General features: G+C 39.8%; 1 protein-coding gene across 1 annotated transcript; it reads right to left on the bottom strand.

Annotated features, from left to right (window-relative positions):
* Positions 1-545: 545 nt before the first annotated feature.
* plcd4a (phospholipase C, delta 4a) lies at positions 546-14,753 on the bottom strand. Its single transcript, XM_043222330.1, has 16 exons — positions 13,627-14,753; positions 12,608-12,661; positions 12,219-12,377; positions 9,627-9,855; positions 9,148-9,277; positions 8,757-8,988; positions 8,321-8,522; positions 8,093-8,237; positions 7,469-7,621; positions 5,884-6,051; positions 4,077-4,233; positions 3,866-3,982; positions 2,414-2,589; positions 2,199-2,331; positions 1,683-1,832; positions 546-1,605 (listed from the first exon to the last, which is right to left on the bottom strand). The coding sequence occupies exons 2-16, from the start codon at positions 12,645-12,647 to the stop codon at positions 1,514-1,516; spliced, it is 2,283 nt and encodes a 760-aa protein (XP_043078265.1). The 5' UTR covers positions 12,648-12,661; positions 13,627-14,753; the 3' UTR covers positions 546-1,513.
* Positions 14,754-16,647: the final 1,894 nt, after the last annotated feature.

Below are 16,647 nucleotides of genomic sequence, written 5' to 3' on the forward strand. Positions count from 1 at the left end.
CGTTTATTTGTTAAGCCACAAATATTGTAACACAATAAATTAAAAAAGAAATGTAACTTTAGTCGAAAAGTGTTTCAAAGAAATGTCCGTTCCCATATATACGTTCCCTTTGGTGTTCGTTGTGTGCTTTATTACAAATACCATGGTTAAACTAAGGTTAGTGTTAATTTGTGGTTACCATATTTTAATTAGGCCTATAGTAACCACGTTTTTTTTCCTGTATTAAAACCATGGTTAATTTTTCTCAAGGGCCTTGCCTGTTCAAAACGTGGCATGATTCAAAATTAAGCGGCGTTTAAGTGCCTTTACAGTTTAATGCTACCGAAGCGGTGGCATAAATTCGTTTACACAAAAATTACAGAGCAGGTATAATTAATTCTGTGGCATGTGGCAGTGATTCTTTGCATTTAGTTTTGAGCAGGCACAGAGCGGCCTCAGTGGTGTTTATAAGAGTTTTTAATCACCTCATTCTTACCGAGTTGTTCGTTCTCATTTATAAACTAGTATAAAGTAGAACCCGTGTTAACAGAAACAGAAAGTCCCTTCAAAATTACCTTTAATGAATATGGCAAATAAATACATACGTACATATATATACAAGCAAAACAGACAGATAGTTACTGAACAATATTACAAAAACAGTATATAGATCCAGCTCATACGCAGCTTAGAAATACAAAAATATAACACTATTAGTCCAGCAGCATACATTTGACTTAACAAATGCCTTGACATGATTCAGAATAATCTACTTTAAGTTCTTTTATACATCTTAGGTGCATTTTAAGGGTGTATTTCAAAATGATGGTATACCGTGTCCGGGTAGATGGAGGCGGTAACAGATGGGGTCATTTTCACTGCCCTCCTTCTTGTATCTCTGTGTAACTGAGTCTGGCCCCTGAGGTACTTCAGGGCCAAAGTAATTGAGCCCTTGAGCCCATTATCTTTGTGCTTTATTTTAAAAGAGCAGTTAACACACACCACTGCGAGTACTACTGAAATGTAGTGGTACGGTTAAAAAGAAAAAAAAAAAACCTCAAAACTATTTCTATTGAAATATTGCTTAAATACGTAAAGCAAGATGTAAAGAGTTGTCATGCAAGGTAAAAAATGACTCATGTGAAATATCCAGGTCACACTGAATGCGTTTAGTTAATACAAACCAAATTAGGATTCATTCCTTATGCAGATATAGTTTCTATTTTCCTTTTAAAGTTAAACACAACCTGAAGTATCGTATTGAAGTTATATTTAGATACAGCTCCTTACAATCACACAAATCTTAATAACAATAAAATAACTATAAAATTATTTGGCGTACAAATTAACTAAATCTAGCAACACAAATTTACCTTTGAATTTTACATTGTCAGTGTTTAATACATTTTTACTTTACTTATTATAATGTCAGCCTTCTGAAAACAAGCGTCGACTGGGAAGACTTGAAATTGTTGCGCTTTTTTTCTTTATTTTGTGCACGTATGAGTGTAAGACAGCTTTAAACTTGGTTAGTTTATGTTAGTTTAGCTATCCGGACATTAACGAATAGTGAGGAAGGAGGTATGCTGGTGCCGTCCTTAGACAGGAGATGAATGTGACGGTATCCTACGATGAAGAACAAAACGTGCTTAGTATTAACAGGAGGATAAATTTTTGATGCATTTGGTGGAACGGAGACGTACCTGGCTGAATACAGGTGAAAGGGAGAGTGAACTGTCCCACAAAGTCATTCTTTGATGTTTTATCGTAGTCTTCCACGACGAACCGAACCAGCGCTAATTCAGGGACGTGAATTGTGAACTGAAGCGTATCGTACCATACTGGGTTAAAACCTAAAAATCGGGTAGACATAAAATGTTAAGCTTTATCAATGAATAAAAAAGTGCACCTTTTTTATTTCTAAATTAGTGTACAAAAAGTACATGGAATATTTTCCCTTTTAAAAATAATTTAGTCAAAGGATTATTCGAGTCAACTACGCAAAAGTGATTAAAATAATGAAAAACGTACAGTAATATACGATATATAATTAATGTACATTCTCTGTGAACCTTAGCGCATGTCCAAAACCATTCGTTCGAAAACAAGATATGTTTTTAAGTTTGTTTCATCTTTCGAACGCAACTAGATCTCTGGGTTAAACTGCGTCTAGGCTTTCTCAGTCTAGACACGGCTCCGTCCTATACGTTTTAACTGACCGTTGTTGTCAATGTATCTGGTTTCCTGCTTGGCCTGGTCCAGTGGTACGCCGTGAATTTCCACCCGAACGAGGGGATCAATGATTGAGCCCTCCTTGATGTTTACTTTGGGAAGCTGCTGGCCGCTGATTACCTGAAGATCAACCAGTATGTGCGGGTTTAGAAAATGCACGCAATAGCACCAGGACATCCACAGAAATGCGGGCGGTTTGTACCTGAATAGACAGGCTAAGTGGCTTGTAGCCTTCGTTTTGGGGGTTTTCTGGATCAAACCTCACGTCAATGTTGCGCATGAATGTTGGTTTCAGTACGTAGCCACAGCGTCTGTTCTGACTGAATAAGCCATCGTTCAGATCCATCTCAACCCCTGCGGTCTGAAAGTTCAGAGCAACTGAGAAGAGAAGAGAAGAGAAGAGAAGAGAAGAGAAGAGAAGAGAAGAGAAGAGAAGAGAAGAGAAGAGAAGAGAAGAGAAGAGAAGAGAAGAGAAGAGAAGAGAAGGGTTAGCAATGAAAAAATAATTTGTAGTAAGAGATCATGCCTAAAATATTGTCTATTAGAACATTTCCTGTTTTTATGGATAAAGAATGTAATTTAGACTGTTACACAAGTAATGTCTTTAACTAGTTAATTGTCTGTTAACTAGCAATGCTTATTGACTTTGAATAGTCTTCATTGGGTCAAAGGGGTCATGAAGTGAGAAATCTAAATTCCCTTTTTTTTTCATCACTGTCCTATGAAATGCAAGGGAAGATATTTTGAAGAAAGTTTTTAACCAGGCTGTTTTGGGTCACTATTGACTTCCACAGTATTTTTTTTTACAATGGGTATCAATGGTGACCCAAAACAGCCTGGTTACAATTTTCATTTTTGGGTGAACTATTCCATTAAGTAAATAACAAGAGAGACAAATGTAGATCTATACAGAAAACACTAAAGGCAGCTCTGACGACAAGAAGACACTGTGTAGTGCCAAGCTGGGGAAAAAAAAAAATTAATTGCTTTGCTTCTGATCCTAATATTAGGAAAGAGCGAATTAACTTTATTCTTAATGAAGTTCTAGACTGCGTCAGTAAGAACTTTGTTCTTTGTTTAATAAATTTTCCTGCGGCTTGTACTGTATGTTAGCTTGCTTATTGTGCCTAAGAGCATATTTATTTAAGCCTACATGTCTTGCTAACAAGAAACTGTGTTTCTAAGTAGTTAAGTAGGATGCAATTTCGGACGCAGCACAAATCATTGAACCCTGTTGATAATGGTGGAACTTGCGACCATAGTTGGCTAACAATGCTTTTGAGGAACGCACCCCTGGCCGTGTTGGTAGCGTTCAGCTGATTTAACTAGCCTCCAATTTCTCTAAAGCCAACAAAACAAATTAGCCTAAGCAGCTTGATGGTTAACTAAAACAAGCACATCGCTTAAAGCTATAGGATAGTTATCAGGCGACTAGGCAACATTCTAGTTGACCCAAGAACTAGCTCTTAATAACGTCTGTCTTAATCGCAACAATCTTGTAGATAGTTATGCAATGTTTATCAACAGAATATTTTAAAATTCCATCAAAGCTTCATGAACCTTAGCTGAAGTAACTAAAGCAGAATCTCATATCAATCTCAGACTATTTCATATTTTTAAAAATTTCAATAATTTTTTAATCTGATACACTCACCAATTTGGCACCCTGAGTTCCACATGTCCTGTGGGTTGAAGTTGGATGAGTCAGTTCTCAAACCACTGGGGTAAACCCGGCTCAGTTGACGAGCATTATGGAGAACAAACTCCGCTCCTGTAGCACAGGGACATGCACAGTAAGACAATACAATTCTCTAAAAAAATTATTCATGAGCTGTTATGAGCAGTCAGACTCATGTTTCCTTTACCTGCCTCCCTTATGTGTTTCCGGGCCTTAGACTCTGTGAAGGAGGAGATCTCGTAAAACTTGGAGTGAATTCGTGACTGTTTAAAGCCGCTAAAGTGGACACTCTTGCAGTAAACCACACAGTCCGACAGCTCTTTAGAGAGACGCTGCTTGGATTTCTAGACAGAACAAAAACAGTCTTTAACGGGTTAAAAAAACTATTTGTTATCCACCTTGTTTTCATTTTCACCTCCTTCGAAAGGTGGTTTGCTAGTTTTTACTAACCAGGGTACTTTATTGGTCAGGTATTTGAGGCAAACTGGCCAACCGGCTAACCCATATAAACATCAGCAGAAGCCATCTACAATATGAGACCAACTTTTTATGTTAAGGAGCAAGGACTGATTTCACCATGATTTTAGCTCGCTCAGCAGCATTGAAAACCTAACGAAATGGCTGTGACATTTAAGGAGGGTGTTAGCTTGATTGTATGATGTGGTTTTACTGCAAGCATTCAGTTCTGCTACCTAAACCATTGAACCCAAGACTACTTAAACAATGTCATGACAGACGACCCTTTGGATAATGAGGCCAGGTATCCACCTGGCTTCATCTTACACTACCATCTGTTGAGTTCATTCTTGCCAACCGATTGTGCCAGCTTAACATGATATTCAGCTTGTTAAGAGTGGTGTAGCCTAGATCTGGACTGGTAACCAAAGCCAGCAAGGGTTAATCCTTCAGCAAGAGGGACTATCCCTGAAGTTATGGTAGTGTACGTCATTTGTTCAGAATTTGTTCACTAAATGACTATTTAGCCTAGTAATTGGTCTAAACCAGTTATCCAACAAGAGAACTATGCATGTATGTAGATTACAAGCTACGAATTTCGTGCCAACTTTTTTCCAGTTGATGAGTCAACACGATGACTATATCTCGGATTGGAGAAACCAAGAGAGGTGATCCCTGACTGCAGCTAACCAGAGTTCAGAGAATCAAGTTCCACATGGTAACAACAGTGCCAGCAAATCCGCATGGTCATCTATCAGATAGCAGAAGACAACAGAACATAAGCCAATTCTGTCTTATCTCTGACTTTCTCTCTATCTTTTTCTAGTTATCTACCAAAGATTGCTCCATTGTCAACTCATCCAACTTGCATTCATGCTTTATGCAATCTACCCGCTTTCAGGGCCAATGAGCATCACTTAACTCAATATTTTGCTGTCATCAACATGACACAAACTTGTCTACATAAGTTAAATTACTTAAGGTACAGACTTCTTTCACTTGAAGTTGGCACAAAGTAACCCTCCTGATCAGAAGTGGAAGTTTCCAGGGACGATCAAACCAAAGTGTTACGTAATTTGATTTGAATCTTGCGGTTACAGTCATGGCAGACTGTAACTCTTACTCGAGGACATAGCACCGCAGAGCTCCGATGAAGACTTGATAAGACTCCCAGTGAGACAAGACCGCCATTCAATATTTTACAATATGCTGGATCATGAAGTAGCCAAAGAAATTGTATCCAGATATGCCCCATTATCTTTAACATTATTTTGTGGTTAACTACTAATTAGCCATTTAGCTGCTACTTTTAGTGATTTAGAGTGGATAAGGTCCCCCTCGAGTAACCTGTGGGTATTGGTCTGGTTAACCTTTGCTGGGGTTCAGACACATTTCTGACTTGGCTATACCACTGCATGGTTTGAGTTCGAGGTTGTGGAATACGTCTTTATCATTTGATAAATGTAATATTTGATAAATTACTCCTACCTTGATTAGAAAAGCTACACAAACATTTCTCCTGAAATGCATCATTATACCTTGACTCTATGCCGTATGCTGTCACTGCGATGATGGTCATCGTCAATTTCAGCAGTCTCCTCTTCGTCGCTCACTTCTCCCATCAAAGGGTCATCCACCACCCCATTCATGCTATCCTCTAATCCACCTATCTTCTTTCCTTTCAACAGAATCTTCCCTTTCAGATCCTACACACACACACAAATATAGAGAAGATACAGTTTCATCAGCAAGCATCTAGTGTTGTCAAAAGTACTGGCCGCAATACCGTTCAGTACTAAAATGTAAAAATAATTTCCCCCTAACATCTGTGCGCTGTTGAGCAGATTCTTAAACATGGCTGTTTGGCCATTGTGTTTATGCGCTCAACACATATGACTGTGATTCATCACAATGATCACTTCATGTACTGATTATGTGCTTTATTTAAAGTGAAATGTAAGTTTTAATGTCATATTGTGTGGCATTCATTGGCATACTGAATGCAACAACAGATCTCTCAGCTCTTGAAATGAAATAAAAGCAAAGGTGTACTTTAAAACTGTGAAAAGTTTATTTATGAATTGTATTATTGTATTATTGAATGGATTGTAAACTTTTACATTTCGTTCTGAGTGCATAACGCTTTCAGACAGAGCCTGCCCATGCTTGCTTCTGATTGGCTGTGATATTTGATCGATTCTGTCACAACACAGTGTGTGGCTTATCGCATCTAGCGTGGAAACTCAAATTGCTTGTCATTGGAGTTTTGTTGCGTCAAGTGTAGTTGGGACACAGTGTTAGACAGAAACACACAGGAGCATTTGAAGGTCGCATTTCTCAACAGATTCATCCCCATCAGTGGATCCCTAATATATCTGCACATAGACAGATCTGCTGTGCTTCTGTGTGAGTGCTTGGTGAAAAGTGTGAAGCAATGACCAATGTAACCAATCACAATCACATCGGTTGAGCGCGTGAACACACTGATCAGTGCTGTCTAAGAATTTGCTCAAATGCTCTCAAATGTTAGGTGGAAATGGATTTTTTTTTATTTTGGTACCGATTGGTTGTACTTTTGTACTTTTAATTGATCTAATAGGAATTGTAATAATTTACACCTAAACCAACCAAGATTTCTTTAGTCAATTAACTTCACTAGGAAGACCATGGTGTTCATTTACGTTTTGCTAGTGGCTAACAGCTACAATGGTCTTGTCAGTAATATAGCACTTAGCACTAGGATTAAAAACTATTGGTTACAATATTTATTACAATCACCTAGCCTATAAGCTAGCCTTGACAAGCAAGGTAATGCATGCTAGTCTGAGCTGGTCTTTCTTAACAGGGTCGTTTGCTTTAATTATTCAGCATGGCTATGTCGCATGGACATAGATCATATGGCTACCGGCCCAGGTGAATGGCCAGAGAAAGTGAATGTATCCTGAAGAGGTCACCACACTCTGAACTCTGATACAAACGTCTGCTCGTGGGGTGGAAACTTAGAGATCTTTGACTCTTCAAGATGAATGACCAGTGCTAGCCATTTACTGCTCATTAAGCAGCAATTAAGTGGACTTGTTGCGTAAAATACATGTTTAAGTGACTCTGTGCTCTCCAGCTCACCTCAGGAGACGGGAGGCCGGTGGGAATCTTTCCATCTAAAGGGCTTTTCAACAGCTTGTCTCCCAGGATGTGGGTGAGGTGTTGGGCCATGACTTTCTGCTGCTCTACACTGCAGTGGTTCTCAATGGACAGGATGACAGGATACTGCGATGCCTGTGGAAGGGAGAGTGTGTGTGTGTGCGTGTGAATAAGTGATGGAGTGAAATAGAACACTCAACACAGAACTGCGACTAACACGCTGCCAAGCAGGGGTCGACTGCCCTAGATCACATTACACAGAAACAGAAGGGCACGATGCCCTGGGTTGGCGTGAACCTGGCCCCAGTCTGTCACACAAATATGCAAGTAAGTACAGTAACTACCAGTTTAGAAGTCTTGAAGATGAAGAAAGAGGCTATTAAGTATTAAGAATTATAGACATGTGGTGTATGATATTTCTAAGAGATATCACCATGGTATAGAAATAGATGTCAATAATAAAAACAATAAATAATAAAATAATATTTTGAATATACCATGCATGTACCATGGTATTTACATGATGTTTTCGGAAATATAATACTAAAAGTCCAAAAAAAACGTACGGTATGGTGAATGAATACAAGGCCATAGTTTGTGACATACTTTGAATGCATAGTTGCCCAGCACAGTGACAACATCCTTGAAGATGATCTTGGAGGTGAATGTGTGTCCATGGTAGACAATTGGTTCTCCATTTGGTCCATCCCAGCAGTCCACTTCTACACATCGACAGCCACGTTTAAGTGCCCTAAAACACACATAGTACACATTTATGAATATAAAGAAGAATTGAAGGCAATACTTCAAATATATTTTTTTAAAAAGGTGTACCGTATGTAGCCTTCCACACTGCTGTGTCCTCTGATTTGGTCTTCCAGAAGGTATGTGTTATGAGATGATGATATGAAGTAATGGCAAAGAGGCTGAGTCATGTCCTGGTAGAGTTCCACCATAGTGGGGTTGAAGATAGAGCCTTCTGGTGAGCTCAGGTACATCAGAAAACCATCAAACGTCATCGCTTGTAGCATTCTTGCTATAGGACCATAGAGTAAAGAAATTACTGCATTTAAAGGTCAGTCAAGAACACAAAATGCAGCATTAGGATACCTAAAACTATAAATTATTGAGTTTGAAAGTTTTGAAAGTTAAAAATTTATTTGGGACATGACCCCAAACCAAGAAGGATGATCTAAACAGATCAATGGCAAGTAGAAAGTACAATACAACCTTTGTAGAAACTTAAGAAAAGCACAACCCTGTTAGTTACCTGTATCTGAAGGTTCATAACATTCAATGAGTTTAAGTGCATATTGCTGAACTCCGTCCTCGTGTAGCTGCTCCTCCCGTAGGAAATCTTTCAGATCCTGGAGTGTTAACTTCTGCCGATCACCTGAATATTCCTGAAACACTCGCAGGACATCCTCGCGCTGAGTCAACATTTTATAGAACAGCACAAACTCATCATCTTCAAGAGCTCCTGATTGAGTTTTGTCTGCCATCTGCATAACAACAGAACTTTCAAAATACAAACAACTACCTGGAAATGGATCACAAAATAATGACCTAAGTGTGTCTCGTGTTAAAATTGCTATTGAACTGAAGCTACATCAGGTGGTACAGCAATAGAAACTGTAGATGGATGATAAATGTGCAGCTACCGTAAAGAGTCGAAGAGCGTGATGCTCGTTCATGTCCACATTCATCATCTTCAGCAGATCTCGGACCTCTTTAAAGTTCATCCGTCCATCTCTGTTTTTGTCTGCCTTTTTAAACCAATCACAGATCCATCTGGAAACACCATTTAAGGGAAAACCAAAGTGCTTGGTATGATTTGCCAAAGTAGAGTTTGTGTCAGCTGATTTTAGGGTTATGTTTAAGATTTGGAAGTTAAGTGCTCAAACTAGGGGCTTCAATCCAAGCATAGTTAGTGATAGGTTTAAAACCTTTGAGAAACAGGAATGTTGTCCCAAAAACATGTCCAACTTGCATAAATCATGTTGCCGGTAAATGGGTCAGATGTGCTGCAGTCTCAGTGTATTTAAATGTCCTTTAATGCCTTTTAGCCTTCCTTGTGTGTGTAAGATGGACAGCGGGTGGAATGATAGACAGGCAGATAAAGAGTGACAGTAAAGGATACTGGTCTAGTTTCTCTCTCTGCCCCATGTTCTCCAGGTTATCAATGAGTTTGCGTATCCCTTTAATCCATGATTGCGCTTCCCCTGCTGATTCGGCCACTAGGTCCAAGTTGCCTCTTCGACCACGAAACACAAGGGTAAAGCAGCGGTCAGGCGGGAACTCGTCAGCAATGCTGAGCAGGACCTCAGATTGGTGCCCTTCCCGCACAGCTTCCACATCACCCACAGAAACTATAGATACACATAACCAAACAATTACCTAACCATCCTCTGACCCCCAAAACAGGGATTCTTAAGTCTATCCCTTAAGGTCCACGTTCCTGCTGAGTTTAGCTCCGGCCTTTATAAAACTCACCAGCCTGTAACTTTCTAGTGACCCTGAAGACCTTGATTAGTGTGTTTAGGTGTATTTGATTAGGGTTGGAGCACAAAAGCAGAAAAGTGGACCCTGTGGGCAGTAGTTGAGAACCACTGCCCTAAGAGTTGGAGCAAGACCACACCAATATTTGGCCTATCAATACACAGGCCCAAACAAATGCTACATTTATGTGGTATTACGACTCATTTTGACCCCCACCCAAACTCTGCATCCAGTCTAGAGTAGGGGCATCCAATCCTGATTCTGGTGGGCCAGGGAGTCCAACCATAAGTAAAATAGCTAATCAAGATCTTCGCAATTACTACAAACTTCCAGGCAGGTGAGCTGGAGCAAATTGGAGCTAAACTCTGGATGATGTAGGTCCCCCAGGAACAGAACCTGGGCCCGTATTCATGAAAAATCTTAGTGCTAAGAGTTGCTCCTAGTGACAAAATTCTAAGAAAATTCTTTGAAATGTGAAATGGTGTTTCTTCTTGAGATTAAAGAAAAGATCTTAGTAAAGAAAAGGGTACCTTAAAAGGGGTCTTAAGGTCAAAAATTGCTAGGGGTACCGACAAGGATTTTTAAGACACTTTAGCAGTTTCTTTAGCAGTGGAGAAAATGGACGAAACATGAATAGCACAATGCATGACAGCGAGCTTATAAGATGCTACACATCAGATCATGCAGAGATCATAAACTACATGAACATATTTAGCAAGTGGAAAACTGCAACTATGCAGCAGCGATGAATTTGTGTGTCACAACCTTCTATAAAAAGTGATCACCCAAACAATTTTAGCACATTCAGAAACTTATTGTGTCGCTGTTCATTTCCTATAAATGTTAAGTATGACAGTACAGTAAATAAAAACAAAGAATATATATATAAACTGTGTGAGTGTGTGTGTGTGTGTGTGTGTGTGTGTGTGTGTTTGAGAGGGAGAGAACAGTTAAGTTTTTGTCTTTTCCTTGCTCAGAGTTGCTCTCAGATTGGATCACTTTTAAGCTAAAACTCCTAGCTAGAAAATGTTAAGAAAAAATAGGACCTCTCTGAGGGGATTCTTAGAATCTTTAAGAATATGGGCCCTGATCTAGAGCAGGGTTGGGCATCTTTATTCCTGAAGGACCACTGTCCTGCAGAGTTTCATTCCAACCCTAAACAAACATACCTGAACGAGCTAATCAATATGTGCGTTCGACTTGATGCAGCACTGCGCAGAATGATCAGTATGTGACATCAAAGTACCGCAAGAGTGATTCGAAGGCATAATTGCCTGTCTGCTGTCTTATTGCTCTCGTGGTTTTTGATGTCATACACTGATCATTCTGCACAGAAGATCGCTTAAAGTCGAATGCACCTATTGTCTTCAAGATTATTAGAAACAATAGGCAGGTGTTTTTGATAAGGGTTGAAACTAAACTGCGCAGGACACTGGCCCTCCAAGAAAAAGTTTTACTTTACATATTAGACATGCATACAAAATCTTCTGGAGTGAGAAGTAAACGATTTTAAACAGTGTTTTTGTTTCGATATCCATTTTAAATAATTCTCATTAATGGAGATTAATGCACTAAAAAAATAAAATAAAATCATTAAACAGAAGTAAAACTAAATTAAAATTAGACAGTGGATGCATTTGATCACTTTTCATGTGGCATCCTATGCTTTAATGACAACAAGGAGTGCTATGGGTGCACAATAATTCATTTTTAAACGAAACTACAGATCAGGTTACAAGTATTTTTTTTTTAGCGAGAACAGTGATCGTAATGTGCACTTACTTCGAAGTAATGGCGGATACAGCTGGTTTCAGCGATCAAAGGGTCAGTCCATTGTCTACTTTGAACAGGACTTTCCGTAAGACCCCTAATCTAGAGGTTCTTCATACTTTATATGAAGAAGGCTGTTATGTCTATGCCTAGGGACTAACTCAGTTTCATTCCAACCTTAATCAAACACAGGTCTTCAGGATCACTAGAAACTTCCAAGCATGTGCAATTTGGAGCTAAATTTGTGTTTGAAACCAAAGCTTTGCTCCAGCCCCAATTAAACACACCCGAACCAGCTAATGAAGGTCAATACAAACTTTCGGAGGGTGTGTTGCAGTTCTCCTCTCCAAGCCATCCAGGAGAAGGACTGGACACTTCTGGCATATGGGATTGTTCTTGTAAAACAGCATATCGCTTTGGATAAATGATTAATAATTACAGATTGTGCATCAGCACTACTTACACGTGGAGTGTGCATTTCCTGCTTTTTTGCTCTTGTACCAAATAGTCATGCAGTCTTCTTGTAGCCGGAAGTAACGCTGCTTCTTCCACGTGCGAGACTTGATTTTTCTCATCACTGCGCCAACGAACATAGACTTCAGGTCGTCATCAGCCTGGATACCTGAGGAGCAAGACAGTACAGGAGACGAAGAGGGCGAGGAGGGGTCAGACAACAGGTAATGCACCTGACCCAGATTCTAGCACATCATTGGAAACACCCCCCGCCTCTCGTGATCAGATAATGAATGCTCCTTTTGTATAGATGCGAGGCTTTCTCATACACTTTACGAATCTTTACGAAGTTTGTCTCGCTACAGCTTAAACACCCCCATAGTTTAAATGTAAACTTACGTAGGCTCCTTTCAGTAGAAGCCATTTGTCGTTCTGTCATTTTTTAGGCGTATCCTGAGAAGAAATTAAAAGACATCATACAATTCACAACAAAAGCTTATACTTTTATACAATGACATTTAAAACTGTAAATGTTAAAAACATGCATTAAAAAATTGCAATGGGGCATCCCCTAACATAAAAAGCTTTTTTAGGTAACAGCATAATTTTCATTGATAAAGGGAAGCGAACTGCATTAGTAATAATATTAAAACGATGTTTAAGACTATGTTCGTCCATTCATGCAGCTGAAAACCTTTTCACTGCTTTTAAACAAACGCATATGCGCACTCATACACAAATCTTTTCAGACGGTATAAATGGCTGTTGTTAGTGAAAAGGCCCTGGACGTCTGGCTTTAATACAGGGATCAGGACTGGAGCTGTTGCCTCAGACTCTAACGTTTACGGATCTGTTCATTGTGAAAGCATCTCACACTTGCCCTCAAATACCGCACAGCAATGCAAAATCAGCCCAAAAAAAGTCACACATTATGAAGCGAATTTCTGAGTAAATTGCGAAGATAAAAATAGGAAAACTCTAAATCTAAAAACAAAACAAAATGACCTCAAGCTAGCCATGTGAGTTGCCATGAGGAGTCAGGTTTCATGTAGGCCAGTCGCCTTAAACATGGCCGACGAAATGTCCAACACTGTTATTAGCGTGTGTCCCATATACTTTAAATTAATTTGTTGTTAGCTGCCGCTACATCAAGCTACAAACGACAACAAGGGCTATTAACAATAGCGGTATGTTCGTCACTTGAAAAGATTAGAACTGTAAAATAATACTTTTAAATGTATTCTATTTTTTGAAAATTATTAAAAAACACAGAAGATAGATAAATAGCTACACGTTACACGGATATAAGTATTAAAAATACCAATGCAACTATAAGCAAAAAGACAAAACAAGCAACGGTTAAGATACGACGGGTATTCTGTATCTGTACAATAATATCCACTAATAGTTGCACTCACCCTCTGTGGGCTCATAGTTGGATCTGTACTCGAGTTTTGAAGAGGAGCATAACTCAGGAGAAGCCGGCGTAATGTGGCCCCCGCTGCAACAGAGCCGGACTGACTGTCCCCATCTCGCCACAGCTGATCGTACCACAACACACCTCCCTCTGACGCACAACCTCACACCCACAGATCCACAGCAAAAAAAGACGCGACTGGATGCCCACGAGGGCCCCTTGTCCTCAAAGTACGCTTTCTGTCTCCTCTTTGTCTCTGGGAGTCCAAAGCTTCCCTCGGGCTGCTTTGTCTCGCGTCTCTCTCTCTGTCCGCTGTAAACATAAAACGAGGGTATGTCAGTTTTGAGGTGGAAACACGACCCGGCGCATTGCGTAATCGGAGTGTTGCATTCCTGCGGCGTGACAACTGAAGCTTCGATCGTGACCGAATAAACGTGCAAATGTGAAAAGCAACACTTTTCTGAACAACGCTGAGCCTGATAGCACACGTACATCTAGGAAACGTCTGTTTGACCTCGGCTTTTTAGAGCTCATTTTGCTAATTTGCTCATACATCTATTGGACGTTTCCTATCAGACGTCAAGTAGACGTTTAGTAGATGTGTTTAAGACGCTTATGATTAAGAATGTATGTAAAACCGACATCTGAAAGACGTTTGGCAGATGTTTGTACACGGCAGATGCTTTCCAGATTAAGAGATCTTGGTTTCACTTTATTTTAATAACGCTTAAGTAGCGTTGCAATACTCTACTAGCTTTGTTAGCACAGTATGAGTAGACCGGTAGAGTAAAGGTTAGAATAAATTGACATTTATAGTCAGTAGAGTATTTATAGTTAATAGTAGAGTATCTTTTAAGAGACTATCCCAATAAAGATGTAGCAGATACCATTACCATTTCAAGTTACTGATTGGCTGCAATTATCGAAGCTATTTCTATATTATGTTACGCCAAACTGAGCGTTTTTGAGTTTTTCTGAAGTCGCCTCCCTGACAGCACACGTACATCACAGAGACATCTATTTGACGTATGCATTTATATCTGCAAGATGTGTCCAGGCAGCAAACGTATGTCTGCAAGACGTCTTTGTCTCTGCTGTGTACAAACACGTGATAGATGTCTTTTAAACGTCTGCATGACGTCTGATAGGAAATGTTCTATAGACGTGTATTGAAGCGTTAATACTTACTTGCCCAAGTTAGAAGTAAATACTTTTAGGTATGAGGTGTTCTGGGTAGATATCGACCTGAATCAAAACGGCAACAATGCTAGGCTCTTGGTATATGGCTAATAAGGCATTATGAACTGTTTTAAGCATGTTGCTATTTGGTTGCTAAGTGGTTCTGGTTGAATGCTAGTGCCCAAGTGCTACAAGGCAAGTACTTATGCTGTATGTGTGTGCTTTTACACAGTACACATATTATGCAAACTTTTATTTTGGATGCAATTAATCACAATTAATTATTTGACAGCACTAGCATTAGCTAACACCACCAAAAATTCATTCACACTAATGTTTGGCCATGTCAATTAATATTAGTATGTTACATTGCACTCTTAACGAGTTTGTAAGATATTTTTTTGCACTGTAAAAAATATACATACCTTGTGTCAATCACTCTTACACACTGCGTCCAAAACTTTTGTTCGTCATAAAAAAATTTGGCCAGGGTTACATTTTCTGAACATCTGTAGCATGCGTTTTGACAATTCGAAGCCATCGGGACTTTCTGTGCGAGATGAATTGTGACCTTTACAGTATAAACACTCCTTTAAAAAGGAAGAAGGAGCATAACTTCACTACATACAGTATGATCAAAGTGACCGAATGTTCATAAAATATTAAAACGTCTTCACCACGTTGACAGCCATATGTCGGACGCTGCCTCCTGCTTCCAGTCTGCCTCCGAAATACGCATCAGGGAGTTTAACGCATGTTTGCGGAGCACAACTCAGGATCCTATCGTCTACGCTTAGCCTCCCTCACAGGGGCCCTTTAGCGGAGACCCCGGTTGATCGGATCAGGTTACTGAAGCAAGCGTTCAACAATTTCGCTTGCGCTTTCGTGCGGAAACGGGGAATAAGAGCAAGCAGGCTTTTTTCAGGTGAATTCCGAACATCTTGCATTCAATAAAACCAACCCGCCCGAAGCACGCTTGCCTCTTGTGAGGGGTCTCGCCGGTCGATTTCGATTGCACCTGGCTTCGTCTCCCATTAGGAATTCTTCTCTGTCCCTTCCTCGTGTTTCTGTTCATGAATAAAACACAGCCGCGCTCGATGTCGGAGCTCGGTTTACACACACAGCGCTGGCGTCTTTAAAAGGGGGTCCCTGCCTACTCGCCATATCGTCGAGCCAACGCCTGGAGCGCTTCCAGACTCCTATACGCACACACACGCGCGGACCAACGAACACTTTCCATTGCAGACATCTCCTCAATGAAACTCTCACCTTGTGTTTAACGACGTATCAGATCGTTCCTTACACAATAGTGATTACTTAGCGACTGAACTCTACTGACCACTCGCTTGATATGACGCTTGTAATTGGGATCAGAACAACTAGGCTGGATCTCAGACTAGATTTCACCATTTAAGGGAAGTGGGACATTATCAAGTTGTAGCAGAACTAACAGTAACTAAGTTACAAGCGTACGGTCAGCCGCGGGTTTTACCGCATTAAAAATAAACGATTGCCGATTTGAAAACGTGCACGTTATTTTACCATTTCTGCCGTTTCAGAGCTGGGTTTTGTGGTACTACTGAGGGTCAAGCAGGTGGCAGCCAAAAAAAAATAGGAAGCATCTGGATGCAATGCTTTTCTGCATGCACGTAGTTTTACTGAAATGTTTTGAGTACAGTATGCTTCATTGTCGTCCCGTTATGTTTCATTCAGCGACCACCAAGCACAATAACTATGTAAAAAAATACAATTAAAAAACAATCGGTATTAAAGAATAGCAGATAGAAATTGCTTTGTTGGAATCACTTTCAGAACGATATTTACCAGCAGATCAAAATATCCA

Source organism: Puntigrus tetrazona, chromosome 22 (assembly GCF_018831695.1).
Source record: "Puntigrus tetrazona isolate hp1 chromosome 22, ASM1883169v1, whole genome shotgun sequence".
Lineage (NCBI taxonomy): Eukaryota > Metazoa > Chordata > Actinopteri > Cypriniformes > Cyprinidae > Puntigrus > Puntigrus tetrazona.

What these genes read in the sequence shown, in the direction of transcription:
- plcd4a (XM_043222330.1), bottom strand. Translation starts at nt 12,647, where the DNA reads ATGACAGAACGACAAATGGCTTCTACTGAAAGGAGCCTAC. An exon ending in GAAACACATAAGGGAGGCAG is followed by an intron (nt 3,983 to 4,076) that starts GTAAAGGAAACA and finishes CCTGTGCTACAG; the next exon opens with GAGCGGAGTTTGTTCTCCAT. An exon ending in CACTTAGCCTGTCTATTCAG is followed by an intron (nt 2,332 to 2,413) that starts GTACAAACCGCC and finishes GTTGATCTTCAG; the next exon opens with GTAATCAGCGGCCAGCAGCT.